This window comes from Ipomoea triloba, chromosome 6 (genome assembly GCF_003576645.1).
Source record: "Ipomoea triloba cultivar NCNSP0323 chromosome 6, ASM357664v1".
In the NCBI taxonomy this organism is placed as follows: Eukaryota; Viridiplantae; Streptophyta; class Magnoliopsida; order Solanales; family Convolvulaceae; genus Ipomoea; species Ipomoea triloba.
This window is the reverse complement of record NC_044921.1, coordinates 26,284,628-26,299,193: the sequence shown is the minus strand read 5'-3', so window position 1 is coordinate 26,299,193 and position 14,566 is coordinate 26,284,628. Positions and strand designations below refer to the sequence as shown.

Below are 14,566 nucleotides of genomic sequence, written 5' to 3'. Positions count from 1 at the left end.
ATAATGAGATCAAACGCAAGTCCGACTTGATACATCATACGCAAATCAGACTTAGCTTGCGTCTAATCTATAAAATTATTAAAAAAAAAAAAAAAAGGCCGCCGAGTGTTGGTTGCCCGGCGACCATTTTTTATTTTTATTTTTAGATCAACGTAAGTCGGACTTGCGTTTGACCTAAGTATAGTATTTCCAAAAAAAAAAAAAAAAGAAGAAGAAGAAGTCATACTACGTTTAGTTGCCCGACGACCATTTTTTATTTTTATTTTTAGATCAGACGTAAGTCGGACTTGTTTTTGGACTCAGCATTTTGAAGAAAAAAAATAATAAATTCATACTACGTTGGAACATCCGTTTCTGACCCCATAGGCATGTCCCAAACTCGTTTTCCTTTTTTTTTTGTACACATTTTTCAAAAGTCTTATTTTTGTCCACTCTTTGTGTTTTTGTCTGTCTTTGAACCCATTTTGGATACCTTTGGAGTCATTGGAGCCAAATATGAAGCTAAGGAAATGGATGCAACACTTCTAAATGAGCCTAAGAGTGTGTTTTCAATGATCTTAGTCATATGGACAAACTAAGGCAACGATTAACCAAAAGATAAGGGGTTGCAATTAGCCCATAGCTCGTTGATGTCTTAGTATTTAAACCATATATCAGTTTAGGAATGTTCAAATTAAGTGATTATTGTGCAATTGAAGAAAAAAAAAACTCGAAAGATTACAATTTTCACGAAAAATTATAAAGCCAAAATTTTAACTGAGGACGAAATTAAATAAAATCATCAAAATCAAGAACTAAATTAAACATACAAAATCCTAAATGCCAAGGACCTTGTAGTCCAGTGGCATCAAACCCTTCCCTTTGTACGGGAGGAGTCAATACTGACTCCTGTACTTCAATAGGTTGAGAAAGTAGTTATGAACAGATACTGCATTCTAATAGAGTTAGTAGTATTCAAAAAACATACAAAATCCTAAATGGAATAAAACTACTCTCTAGGACTATATTGGTATTAACTGAATAAACGAGATTATCAGTCAAAGGTTATTTGTGGTCAACTAGTCATTCAAGATTCCAATCTATACCTCTCTAGGCGGCTCAATTTCCACCAAATTATTTACGTTCTTGAACGCAACTCCAAACTTCTGCTCCAGATGAATTTTCTTCGCTATAGGCAGACATAGAGCTTGCGACTGAGAATTATAGTAAAGCTCAAGAATTTCTTTGCCCAATTGGGGAAACCTAAACAAGAGCAGCCCCAATTCAACCTTCTTCCATTCGAATTAATTTTTTTGCCGATTTACCGGCCACGCGATTCCGATGAGTTTGGGCCAATCTAGGAATGCTGCTCTTCCGCTGCTGAATCTTGTGAAGCTAAAAGGAGTGCCCATTTTGCAGCAACTGCATCTGGAAGAACGCCTGCTACGAACTTCATCCCATAATTGGTGTATCATTAATGACGGAACAGACACACCCACCGTTGTTATGGGTATCTCTGGGTAAGCTGATTAGTAAATGCTAGCAATTGATTGCGTTCAAAATTATGAGATTGTGTGTATGGATGATTTGAACTGCAAAATCTTAGAGGAAGTTATTGATGATTGACTGCCAAAAGAACATTTTTTTAAGTGGATTCAATCTTGGGTTTGCTAAATTTATGAGGATGAAATGTAGGTTGAATGGTTGCTGAAATATTTGATAATTGTAATGTCAATATGTCATGGACTTGTCTCTAGATGAAGGATGATAGAGTTCCAAAGCTTTTACCTTTAGCTAATTACTATTGGCATTGCAAATTTGACTGCTTTTTTGCAAGTGTTTTCTGTATGTTTTCATCAAAGATTTCTTTTTTACAGCAATCCTACTGAACTTCTTGAAATCAATTCTGTTTTACGAGACAAGATACCGGTTATCAAAAGGTTTACTGGTGGAGGTACTGTAATAGTTGATCATGGGACAATATTTGCAACTTTTATATGCAATAAGGATGATGTTCCCAACGTACAACCGTATCCCCGACCTATCATGTCATGGAGCAGCTTATTATACAGTAAGGTGTTCCAAGGAGTTGGGGATTTCTACCTTCGTGAAAATGGTAGGTTCATTCTAAGCTCCTTTCGCTTTTAGATCATAATTCCTTTTCGCATATTTCACTTGTTTCTCAAATGTTTGGTGTAAAACCTCCCTCGCTAGCTTTTGTTCATTGGCTACATGTTAGTCTATTTGTGTGAGTGAGCACTGAGGACCCTGTGAAGAATATATTTGATAAATGCATTATGATAGGGCTTTATATTTTTTATGTTTTGTTCGTGATTTTCTTGGTTAATGAAGTTCTTTCCTTGGATAATAAACGGGATACAAATGAAGCATGACAGTGATTCAACCTTCATTGGCATGCTCAATTTCTCTTGCATATCGAAATTTTTTGCCTTTTTTTAGTTAGATGGGGGAAATTTTTTCTCGTGACTTCATATCATTGAAACTATATTCTACTTTAATGCAACCTAAGTAGTTGTGTTGTACAAGGTAGCCATAATCATGCCATGTATTTATGTAAATGTTTTCAGATTATGTATTTGGCGACCACAAGTTTGGTGGAAATGCTCAGTCTATAACAAAGAACCGGTGGATCCATCATACATCTTTTCTATGGGACTTCGAGGTCTCTAACATGGCATATCTGAGTCTTCCAAAGAAGGCCCCTGATTACAGACAGGTTTGCTATTATATATAGATCCTTATTTTATACTACCAAAAACTTCGGATTCACTAGAACCATGTTATGTCGCTTAAGAGACCACCCGTGTTCAGTTATTTTTATTACATGCTTTATAACTCCGCCTAATGATGGTAGCAAATAGCAATTGAACCAGTCTACCATTTCACTTTGTGTGCCTAAATCTGCAATTTAAGTCTCAAGTTAGTTGAGATCTCTCATTCTCTCTCGCCCTTTCTGTATTCAGGCAAGAGACCATTTGGACTTCATATGCCGCATGAAGGACTACTTATCCCGGTCACAATTCATCAACCGGACCATCAATGCAGTCAACTGCCATTTTTCCGTGAGATCAATGGAGCTGGAAGAAGCCGAGCTTTTGTGTGACATGAAATTTTCGCCTTCTTCTAGGCTACTTGAAATGCAAGAATTGGAGGAGGCAGTTCTTGAGTCCCAGCCTGAGAACCCCATTTTGCAGTCATTGTGATTTTTCATCTTTCATATTTTAGCAAATAAATGTTGTAAATTTAGAACCTTTTGAGGTCCAAGATCCAACACAATTTATATTAAAATGTTCAAAATATCACAGAAAATAAACACACACAAAAATGCTACTACTTGGAGGATGAATTAGAACTTAGAAGGAAGATGTGGATAAAAATGTTGTATGTAGTACTCCTGTACATTAAACATTAAGGTCCCTTTTACAACACAAAAGCTCAAATTCTTGATCTGAAGAACCAGTGCCCTATTCATGGTTACAACATAAACAACATCTTCCCTGTGGTTTCCATCAACCTAAGCCCCTCACTGACCCAATGTTTGCACAATGGTGTTGTGCCATGGGTCTGACAGATGCTGCAGCAGGTTGTCGAATGGACCCTTGCCAGTCACGTTGTGCTGCACTATGAATCCAAGAAACGCCAACATCGCCAATCTCCCTGCAAAAACACACCCCACAAGTTAGACCATTTCCCTTCGGATTTGTCATAGATAGGCTGCATTACGGGCAACCCAATCAAATTAGTCAGATTGTTACTTGGTAATCAAGCTCGACTCTCAACTGGAGCGACCACCTTCTTTACCTTCTTTATTTTTATTAGTCAGTTTTAGGTTGGCAACCTAAGCTGGTTTAAGCCGGTCAAGGCAACCTTGACTAATTGAAGTCCTTAGACCTCCCGTTGAAACAACCTATTAGCTTTGGTTTTTGCTAGTCACTATAGACAGCCTAGGCTGACTTAAGCCCGTCAAGGGACAATCTAGGTTGCTTTAAGCCTGTCAGGGGACAACCTAGACTAATTTAAGCCCGCCAGGGGGCAACCTAGGCTGATTTAGGCTTGCCAGGGGACAACCTAGGCTGATTTAGACTAGCCAAGGGTTTAGGTCCTTAGCCATTAAAGATTTAGGCCCCCCAGGGGACAACTTAGGCTAATTTACCCTAGCTAGGGGTTTAGGTCCTTAAGCCATTAAAGACTTAACTCGGTGCACACTTGAATAGTGGTTGGGGTTTTCCTTAGTTATTGAAAATAAAGATAGGCTGCAATGAGTTGGAAGGACAAGATTTACGTACCATTTGCGAGCTCTTTCTCTTTGGCTTCTTGGGTGGGAGCAAAGTTGAGTGGGTTGAAGATGCCGCCGGGGTAGCCGCACTCGTTGGGCGGCAGGCTGTAGTTCTTGAAGATGGGGTCCTGGTTGACGCAGCCAGGGTTCTTGATGTCTTGCCACCGTCTGATCTCCACGTAGTGGAACAGGATGAACTCGATGACGAACAGCGTGGACGAGGAAGCAAAGTACTCAGCCTTCCCGGCGTCGTACCACTTCGGAACGTTGATGATTCCGATCTGAGTGAATACCTCCGGCAACAGCATCCCCGCCACGCCCAACATCGCCCACCGTCCGTTCACCAGCTCCGCCTGCACGTACCACCTCAAGTTCTCCGGGTCCTCCGCCAGTCCCAACGGGTCAAACCCATTGTCTCCGGGAAGACTAAACCATTCAAAACATCCATTTTCAGTCAACTCAAAGTTATATTATGATGAAATCATAGTTAAAAAAATCATTAAAAAAAGAAGGTAACCAATAACTAATTGACTGATTAGGCGAATTAGTTGCGTGCTTGGAAGGTCAAGTTGGCACCTAGAAGGCCTAGGCTGTCGTGCTGAGCTGGTCAGCCGCCTAAAATACCAATTATAGTGATAATTTAGGCAGCCAGCAATAGTGCGCCTACCTATTAATTGATGCCTAGTCAACATTAGTCGGGTGACTAAGAGGTTTAGTTGGTACCTAAAAGGCCTAGGCGGTCAGCGACTAGACAGCCTAAGCACAGCTAATTGGTCAGCCACATAGATCACCAATTATAGTGATAATCTAGGCGGCCGGTCAGCGCTAGGGTGCCTATTAATCAATGTTTAGGCATAATTTTTTCAATGAGGGATGAAATAAAGAATGGTGTATTAGTGTATAGAGTATATATATATACCTGCCGTCGAGATACGCCGGCGATGGCAAGCCGGGGAGCCATTCACCTTTCTTGGCTTCAATCTTGAATGAAACGTTGGATGAAGATGTAGACGCCCTGAAAGAGACTTCCCTGTTCAGCTTACCGGACGATCCGGTAAGGAATCTGGTTTTGGAGGCGCATGGCCGGAAAACGGCGGCGGAGGCTTGTGTAACGGTGGCCATATTCTCCGACCGGGATGATGATGAGAAATTCTGATGGGTTTTTTTCACTTATACAAATGTCAGTTTTGTGTATGCATTTGTAGCATTTCAAGTTGAGTGAAAAGGTTGTGGCCATGGTTGAGTGTTGAGTTGCATGGACAGATTTTTGGGAATCAACGGCTGTGATTGGATGGTGAGTTCTTGATTGGCCAATGGGAATGGATGGATCTTATCCTTATCTCAGATTGCCATATCCATATATCTATTTCTTTGCTGCTGTTGGCTTTGGAAGATCATGGAGGGCCCACTGATTGCCACCTGGAAATAAATTTTAATTAAGAAATATAAAAAAACAGCAAGTGAAGGGTATATCTTGTTTGAAAGATCTTTGCCATGTAGAATCTTTGGTGCCCAATTAGTGTAGGACAATTGGATGATTAAAATTCCATGCTGGCAAAAGATATCTTGTTTGAGATTATATTTTGGAAACAAATATATGCACAATGATAAGAGATAGGTAGAAATGTATATTGTTGATCTTTTACTAAGATGTTTTTTATGAGCGAAATTTGTAGTCACTATTTAAAAATTACACTAATTAAACTTCGTTATTATGTAATAGTGGGCAAGTTAGATATAAAAAATAATGTAAAATATGTAAATTGTTTGTCCTTGAAGTCCTAGATGACAAAAGACTCCAATGAGGTAAATCAATTTGGGCAAGTCTTGACCAATTGGTTCTGAAAAACTAAGGCCATCTGAAGTTTTTGCTAGATTTTTGAGAAAGAAGGATGATGTGGAGGATAGAGGGTGAGGAGAGAGAAGAAATGAGGTTCTTGCAAGAGGTGTGGTTTTTTGTCTAAAAATGTGAGGCTTGCATGGAGAAGAAGGTGGGTCTTGTTAGTCTGTGTAATTATTTTTTCTTTCATTTTCTCTTTTCTAATCACACCTAAAAAAAACTCTTCAAAACTCACAATTATTGAGAATCTTCGAATAGACAACTAATTCACATTCTAACCAGGATCAAATGTCCATGGATAGTGTCCCTCTTAGTCTAATTCAAACTCACTAGTGGGCAACTAAATGGGCTTTATGAATTATGATTGTGGGCCTTTGTAAAATATTTCTCACTGAGAATATGATGGGAGCCCATATGGAAAAGCCTTTTTAGGAGAGCTAGAGGGAGTGTGTGTCGTGGGCTTCGGTTTGAATGCTTTTGGGCTTAGTGAAAAGAGAGCCCACCTTTATAATGGATATCATCATACTAATGTGCATTGGGATTGGCCATTGGGTGCACTTGCATCGCCAAGCAGGTGCGTGTACTACACACGCTCATAGACGCCATAACATTTAATTTTAAATTTTATTTTAATTTTTATATTTTTTTCTCCTACTTGCCTCCTCAAAGTTTATGAAAAAATCATGACTCTTTGAGTCTTTGAGATGCTCTTATATAGAAGTGACCATCACCTAAAATTGAGCTCCAAGCCTACTAGTCCTCTTCAAGGTGGTTATAATATGTGCTTAGAAAATCTTCAAGATTGGTTCAAATTTAACCAATTTGTAACCTTATTGAATAAAATATTTTTAAAATTATATATAAGTATATAACCATTCAAAATCTTAAAGTAAATTTTGATTAACACTAATGAATTTATTGAATTTGCGTGATGCCACGGTTACGTAGTTTGATATATCTTGTCGTCTTTGATATATCTATCTGACTATCTTGTTGTCATCAATTAAAATTGAATAGTCCAATCCAATGGGATTAAAACACAATGCCAACGAGAAACCATATGACCAACGTAAATGGTGTGAAAGAAAACAGCGGATTTCTTGTTAGATGGTTTTTTCAGTCTGTTGTCTCCTTCCTTCTTCATAATCCCCATTCCCCAGAGCCCCCAGTTCCATAGTCAAAAGAAAAAAAATTCGATCTTTCACCCCAAAATAATCATTTAATCTGTCTTTTAGACGAACCCGAAAGCGAAGAAGAGAATGGGATTGTTCGATTTGGAGAAGCACTTTGCCTTCTATGGATCATACCACAACAACAAAGTGAATATCTTCATTCACATGTTATTTGTTTGGCCCATTTTCTTCACTTCTCTGGTTCTCTTCTACTTCACGCCCCCAATTTTCAGCGATTCCAAAGTTCAGCTATGTTGCCACACTGTCCTTGTGTTCAATTTTGGGTTCTTGTTTGCTATGGTTTATGGCATATACTATATTGGTTTGGACAGGAAAGCTGGGTTTTTGGGAGCCCTGCTTTGCTTCTTCTGTTGGGTCTCTAGCAGCCACCTTGCTCATCGCCTAGGTTTCTCCTGTGCTTGGAAGGTAGACAACCTTTTCCCTTTCCTAAGATTTTGTTTTGTTCATTTTGTTATAAACATGTTTTGTCCATAATCTAATTGATTGGTTGATTGAGATGAGATTAGATGAAATGTTGGTAGGGTTGGGTGTTGTTGGTTGTCCTGGCCGAATTTTAGGACGTGCAAGATAGGAATAGCAGTGACCCTCTCAATTTTTGACCTAACTACTTAGAAATAGTTAGGTCATAGAGGCATAGCTCAGTGGTCGAAAGCCTGAGTAATGTGGTTTTTGTATTTACATTTCATTGATATATGATGGTGTTAGATTATCTAGAGCTGAATTTCTGTGTTTTCTGCTGGGAGATGGTGTTAGTTAAAATGTTGTAATTTGATTTATTTATGGTCTTCAAAAGAAATGTATAGTTCAGAGTTTGGGAAAGGTTATGCTAACTGTGGGATGTGTATGATCAGCTTGTTCTTGCAGCTCAGGTGATATGCTGGACAGGACAGTTTATAGGTCATGGTGTGTTTGAGGTATTGATTTGAAGTTCATTAATCTTTACTTCTGTAGTTCTGTCACCTCTATTCTGTCTATGTTTTCTTGCTCCCAATCTTGGTTTTCGATGTTGTAGAAACGAGCTCCTGCTTTGCTGGACAATCTCGCACAGGCGTTCCTTATGGCTCCTTTCTTCGTCCTGTTGGAGGTAAATATATATTTTGTCTCGAGCACACGAGATATGGTTTGATTACACTAGCTCCTGACTGTGAGTTGTCGATTTGATGCAGGCTCTTCAATCTTTCTTTGGCTATGAACCGTACCCGGGCTTCCATGATAGTGTCCAAGCTAAGATAGATGCTGAAATTAAAGAATGGAAAGAAAAGCAAAAGAAGAAGAACTCTTAAATCAGAGAGTGCTTTGTTTTTTCTTTCTGGAATTGAGTTGTATGCAATAGTTTCTGTAACTCCATTGTTCATCTCCAATAAAATCAACCAGTTTCTGAAATTTGAGACATGAATCTCCTGTTACAGTATAAAGCCTCAATCTTTTTGATGTATATTGGAATGCATTACTACAGGACGATCCCCCTAACAACCTGGTGTTGGACTTGACCCTTCACCTGTCTCTGTCCAACAATTTCACTTCCCAGCATTTGCTAGCCTTAACTGCATAGTTTTGGTTCTGATACCACTTGTTAGATTAAATACTTACCATTACGCTAAAAGTTATAGCTTGTAGTAAATGCGCAACTTTATTTCCTTATACTGCCAAATTTTTTTTGGCTCTGTTACATTTTTTAGAGGCCGGGTGTTGGATTTGACTCTTTAGGCCTCTGCCAAAACAGTGCAGAATGGCAGCCTCATTCTTGTGTGAATTTGATCAAACTATTACCAGGAGCTGGCTTCTGGACTCCTCTGTCCCTCATTGATTTCCTTGCTTCTATAAAATTGTTCCACAAGCCTGCACTTGCATACACATTAGAAAGAAGAACATAGTCACTGCTGTGATCTTGTTGAAGATGACTTCTGATTTCCTCTGCCAATTCCACTTTGCCATGAACCCTGCAAGCACCCAACAGTGTTCTCCAGATCACATCATTGCATCTCCCCGGCATACTGGTAATCAGATCGTACGCTTCCTGAACGAATCCAGCTCGGGCAAGAACATCCACCATGCAACCATAGTGCTTCAGTGTTGGCTGAATGTGAAAGTCATGAATCATAATGTGGAAATACCTCTTCCCTTCTTCTACCATTCCTCCATGGCTACAAGCACACAGAGCTCCCAAGAAAGTAACATCATTGGGGAAACACTGCTTCTCATTCAGCATTCTGGAGAAGAGCTTCAATGCTTCATCTCCATTGCCATGGATTGCATACCCTAAGATCATTGTATTCCATGTGACTAAATTTCTCACATTCATCTTGTCGAATACCCTGTATGCTTCTTCAACTTCACCACACTTTGCATACATATCGATTAGCGAATTGCAGACCTGAAGAGTTCTACTAAGGCTACTATTATCCACAAGAAAATGCAGCCATCTCCCATAATCCAAACCACCCATTTCTGAACAAGCTGATAGGGTCACAACCAGTGTTGCCTCATCAAACCCCACACCACATTTCTGCATTCTTTCAAACAAATGTAGGGCCTTAGCATGCTCCCCACAGCTCATATGACAGTCAATTATGGTATTCCAAGCCACCAATCCTGGTTTAGGAATTTCCTCAAACAGCTGGTCAGCAACCTCAACATCCTTCAACATACCATACATATGAATCAGAGTATTCAACACAAAAACATGGCTTTGCTGCCCAGATTTCACCACACTGCTATGCAGCTGCTTTCCCAACATGCCGGATCCCAACTGCCCACATAGCTTCAACAAGAAAGAAAATGTAAAATTATCTGCCCCCATCCCATTTTCCTGCATTTTCTTGTAGTATTCAATTGCTCTTTCAACCTCATAAATCCTCACAAACCCTCTGATCATTGTATTCCACAGAAACCCATCTGAACTCTCGGCATGCTCAAAAACGGAGACAGCATAATCCATTGATCCCTGCTCAGAGATAGCGCAGAAAGCAATGATCTTGCCTAGGAGATAAAGGCTGTGAGTTAATCCAGCTTGAATGATTTGGGCATGCACTTGTTCTATCCCTCTTGTGGTGGAACATTTCTTGAAAAGAAACAGATACTTTTGTTCTCTAGAGCTATGGTAACTTTTACATTCTGAATTCTTAGTTTTGGTGGGAATTTGAGCTGAAGAATAAGCATAACTTAGTTCCCAGAATGGCCATTTTATGAAAAGGGACAAACTCTTCTTGGTTTGGGAGACAAGTGAAATGCATGGCTTGCAAAGCTTATAATTAAGCATACTCCTCAATTGCCCACCCATCCCTCTATATGACATTGTTATGTGTGTGTTATAGAATTAAGATTAGGCGGATGCCACATATAGGCAAAAGTTATACCATGGATCCGGATCTACATCGCAATTTACATACTGTTTACAATTTACATATTGAACATTCAGTATGTAAATTGTGAGCATTTAGTTGTGAACATTCAATATGTAAATTGTGTATTTTAAACAAAGGGCAAATTATTCTGTGGACCTAGGTCTACCTCGCAAAGTAAACTCGTGTACAAAATATATAATTTACATACTGAATGTTCACAATTTATACACTGAATGTTCACAGTTTGAATTGTGAATACTCAATATGTAAATAGACGCAAGTCCACCTTACAGGTGGACTGGAATGCATAGTATAACTATTGGACTACTAGTCTCATGGTCTTAAACTAGGAATTTGGGCCCAATAAGCTCCTTAGATTGGGCCATACAGCAAGCCCAAGGCCCTAACAAGTAACATCCCATAAATAGTAATCAATATTTAATTTAAATGTGTGGAGGTGAGTAGGTGACCAATAGAATAATTTTGATCAATAATCTTAGTTAAATTCGTTGCACATTTACCTCTCAAATAAATTTAATCTCACAATTTACTAAATTAATCATCAAAAGGGAGTGCAGACCAGCTGAGCAAACCTAATTATTGGTTAGCTGACTTAGCTCAATTGGAGCATATATTATGCAATGCATGCAAATTAGCTTAGCCAAGCTAACATCTCGAATAGATGCTAGTTTGGAGTTTTGCCTTGCTAGAAAACATAAAGCTTAATGATCGAAAAACATGACCGTCAGTAAAGGCACAGGACTATGATGTTCTTGTCTTGTTTTGTTTGATCATTTTTCTAGTGGACCTCTTCTCATCTCAATCTGCAGCTGTTTTCCTTCGGATATATCACACCAAATTCAAGTGTTAGCTCACCAGCCCACCATAACTGATTATTTCATTCACTTGAGATAGCGAGACAAATCCACAATCACTACTTGAGATTATGATTAGGTAAATCATTTTACCCTGTGATTTTGATCAGCAAAGTATCATAAGGAGTTAAACCAACCTAAGTTATCCATAGCTGATCGACTCAAATCAAGAAGGTCGGGATTCGAACTCTTGACCTTGTTTGGCAGTTGAAATACTCGTTTGTTGATGGGATAATTAGAATATCTGTTTTCTATTTTCTATTTCTTCAGTTTCCCATAGGAGAAATTCTCTAATTAGTAAACGGGCTCTTAGCCTTCCTGTTGAGGTGATAACAAGAGTGCTTGGGATAGCATAGTGCAAATAACAGTGGTCGTCGCGTCTAGTGGAAGACTCGGGGTAAGTTGCCCAAGTGACACGGATGGAAAACAGTTGTATTCGTGACTTGTATAAATTGCTAATTACATCCGTGACGTTGACGTGCTGTGCGATAATTGCAACGCCTTTATCGATCTTTTGCTCACTTAACTTGTACCGAACTTGATCACTCAATACATATTTTGCTCTATACACATTCATTTTTGTCTATCTAATTACATTCATTATTCACTATATTATTTTAGGTATAGTTAATGTCGTATAGGGTCCTCTGAGTATAGTGATTTCGCCATGTTTAGTCCTAAAGTTTCAAATTGATCAGTCATGGTCCTTTGATAGTTGAAAGACCATAGTGGTTAATTTAGACCACAGATGGTAACAATTTGAAAGTTTAAGAATCACGAGTGATTAATTTAAAAAGTTAGAACTAAACGTGACAAAACCATTATACTTAGAGGACCCCAGATGATATTAACTCTAACCAATTAATATACCGTCATTAAAAAAATCAGTTAGAACAAACGGAAGCTCTCCTTGACTAACAAACACTCATACAATCGTCAAACAAAGAATCCTAGCTGATTACTCTTCGATCACCTAAATTAACCCACGATCCTGTTGAACAAATACCTTTACAAAATAATCAATTCTTTTATTTTATTCTTGAAAAATATGCGTCCTCCATATCTCTCATAGTCTTCTCGACATCATTAAAAAAATCCTGAAAAAAACATATATATAAACCTAACCTAGTTTTACCCAACATATTCTTAAAATCAGGGGATAGTGTTGGCATGTTACGTTGGCAGTCAATGAACACTAATTTATCGTTAATTAAGTAAATATGAAACGCACGCAAGTATACTCGTCAATATATCCTCCAATCACCTCTTCCCATTTGGCCTTTCTACTCCTTTATTCCAAATCGTTTTCTATACAATAATTGTTAGTGCACTTTCAATCATAATCAAGAATTTGGACTGACCATTTTAATTATATTCAACATAAAATTAAATATGATATGATAATGTTAGAGTTTGATCTTTACATACAAAAGTTCTTGCATAATAATAATTTTTTTTTTTTGGGTGATACAATGTATCTAAAATATATTATAAACGGGTTATATACGTTATAGAATTTTTAGAAATATAAATTGCTATTTTTGAAATTAAGTAAAGGTTTTAGATTAGTTATGGGTGCATTAACATGTTTCCTTTGTTAGTTAACAAAAGGTTGACTAAGTAATCAAATAACCAATGTGATTACCTGAGGATTAGCGATTTATTGGAATCAAACAAACGAAGTTGACACGCGTCTTATGTATGATTGGTTAATTATATTCGCAAAAGAAAATCCCTTTTAATTTGTCTAATTTATTATTATTATTATTATTATTAAAAAATAAAATGTCGATTTACCCTAATACTGATGGTACCTATTATATCATGTATGTCATACATGATATATACAAAAGACACCAATATTGAACTAGCAATATTAATTGTAGAGTTTCCCTTGCTATATGTATATATAAAGAAAATACTACATGGATGATGGACCTTGATGTTAAGTTCTTTTTTTTTATATTTAAATTGATCTAGTGGTGGGCTTGAATTTCTAATGGTTTAATGAGGATAATGTTATGCACATCAAGTCAATTGTAGCAAAACCTCGTAAAAACATTTGTAAGCTCGCATGAGCAGCTCAGTTAGTCACGGAGATAAAGTTTAAAAAGAAACTAAAGACCAGGCATCGAGTGTGTAAGCAAAGGTTTAGTGTATGTGTTCAGTAATTGCGCTTCGAACTAATTTTTTTTTTTAATACTATACGTAAAAGAAAAGAAAAGAAAAGAAAAATTGTTAACAACTAACACTTCGAAATTATATTGGGGAAATCAAAATTTTAGCACATCATACTTTGGTGCAAAATCAATTAGAGATGATCATAATCTTTGCCTTATTGATTGCCGAAGAGGCATGACTTGTGCTTCATGCTTTGTTATTTTTAGTAATTTTGTTTTGCATTTTCAACAAATCATTAATTACACCAAAATGAATGAATGATTTGAAAGAAAAATAAGTGTTGTGACTTGACTTTGCACCTCGTTTCTTTATTCCTAACAATCCAACCCTAAAAAATGTTAACATTTTTATAAAATTTAATGTGACATTTAATTTATAATTTCTAAAAGTAGGAGAGATCAAAACGGCCCATGATGTATGATTGAGTGATCAAAATTTTAATTTTCCTTTATTTAACTAATAAACATTTTTATATAACTAATTTTGTTAATACCAATTGAAAAATTCTAGATTTTCAACCATTATAAGGTGGTCTAACAAAAATATAAGGTTTTCGGTCATTAATGACCTTTCCGGCCACCTTGTAGATTTAAAAAATCTTTCATTGCTATTATTGACTACTCATTGAAAGGGGTAAAAAAGGATTAAAATTAAATTATGAAATTACATTGAAAAACTCAATATTGTTATTAATCACTAGAAAAATAGTTGTAAACTTAGGGTTTTGTGACAGATATGACATATCCGACCACGTTGGGAATTTGAAATTTTTTTTTCGTCATTATTATTAACAATCACTAGGCTAAAGGAACAAATAAAATAAAAGACCGAAGCCAAATTACAAAAATTTAAGTTAG

General features: G+C 37.3%; 4 protein-coding genes across 4 annotated transcripts; 2 read left to right on the top strand and 2 right to left on the bottom strand.

Moving 5' to 3' along the window:
* Positions 1–1,111: 1,111 nt before the first annotated feature.
* Positions 1,112–3,453, top strand: LOC116022282 (putative lipoate-protein ligase A). The gene is made up of 4 exons (XM_031262917.1): positions 1,112–1,499; positions 1,857–2,095; positions 2,568–2,716; positions 2,964–3,453. Exons 1-4 carry the CDS (start codon positions 1,321–1,323, stop codon positions 3,201–3,203), a joined length of 807 nt encoding a protein of 268 aa, XP_031118777.1. The 5' UTR covers positions 1,112–1,320; the 3' UTR covers positions 3,204–3,453.
* Positions 3,366–5,458, bottom strand: LOC116022283 (chlorophyll a-b binding protein P4, chloroplastic). The gene is made up of 3 exons (XM_031262919.1): positions 5,196–5,458; positions 4,287–4,702; positions 3,366–3,657 (listed from the first exon to the last, which is right to left on the bottom strand). Exons 1-3 carry the CDS (start codon positions 5,396–5,398, stop codon positions 3,524–3,526), a joined length of 753 nt encoding a protein of 250 aa, XP_031118779.1. The 5' UTR covers positions 5,399–5,458; the 3' UTR covers positions 3,366–3,523.
* Positions 5,459–7,184: 1,726 nt separating this feature from the next.
* LOC116021783 (uncharacterized endoplasmic reticulum membrane protein C16E8.02-like) lies at positions 7,185–8,701 on the top strand. The gene is made up of 4 exons (XM_031262261.1): positions 7,185–7,714; positions 8,161–8,223; positions 8,322–8,393; positions 8,476–8,701. Exons 1-4 carry the CDS (start codon positions 7,376–7,378, stop codon positions 8,590–8,592), a joined length of 591 nt encoding a protein of 196 aa, XP_031118121.1. The 5' UTR covers positions 7,185–7,375; the 3' UTR covers positions 8,593–8,701.
* On the bottom strand, positions 8,643–10,476 carry LOC116021782 (pentatricopeptide repeat-containing protein At4g21065-like). The gene has a single exon (XM_031262260.1). It carries the CDS (start codon positions 10,245–10,247, stop codon positions 9,048–9,050), a length of 1,200 nt encoding a protein of 399 aa, XP_031118120.1. The 5' UTR covers positions 10,248–10,476; the 3' UTR covers positions 8,643–9,047.
* Between the last annotated feature and the right edge of the window lie 4,090 nt (positions 10,477–14,566).

Coding starts and splice junctions, on each gene's coding strand:
- LOC116021782 (XM_031262260.1), bottom strand. CDS start 10,247: ATGGATTATGCTGTCTCCGTTTTTGAGCATGCCGAGAGTTCAGATGGG.
- LOC116022283 (XM_031262919.1), bottom strand. CDS start 5,398: ATGGCCACCGTTACACAAGCCTCCGCCGCCGTTTTCCGGCCATGCGCC. Junction 4,703..5,195: donor CCGGCGTATCTCGACGGCAG/GTATATATATAT, acceptor TGAATGGTTTAG/TCTTCCCGGAGACAATGGGT. Junction 3,658..4,286: donor AGAGAAAGAGCTCGCAAATG/GTACGTAAATCT, acceptor GTGTTTTTGCAG/GGAGATTGGCGATGTTGGCG.
- LOC116022282 (XM_031262917.1), top strand. CDS start 1,321: ATGAGTTTGGGCCAATCTAGGAATGCTGCTCTTCCGCTGCTGAATCTT. Junction 2,096..2,567: donor TTTCTACCTTCGTGAAAATG/GTAGGTTCATTC, acceptor AAATGTTTTCAG/ATTATGTATTTGGCGACCAC. Junction 2,717..2,963: donor AGGCCCCTGATTACAGACAG/GTTTGCTATTAT, acceptor TTCTGTATTCAG/GCAAGAGACCATTTGGACTT.
- LOC116021783 (XM_031262261.1), top strand. CDS start 7,376: ATGGGATTGTTCGATTTGGAGAAGCACTTTGCCTTCTATGGATCATAC. Junction 7,715..8,160: donor GTTTCTCCTGTGCTTGGAAG/GTAGACAACCTT, acceptor GTGTATGATCAG/CTTGTTCTTGCAGCTCAGGT. Junction 8,394..8,475: donor CTTTCTTCGTCCTGTTGGAG/GTAAATATATAT, acceptor GATTTGATGCAG/GCTCTTCAATCTTTCTTTGG.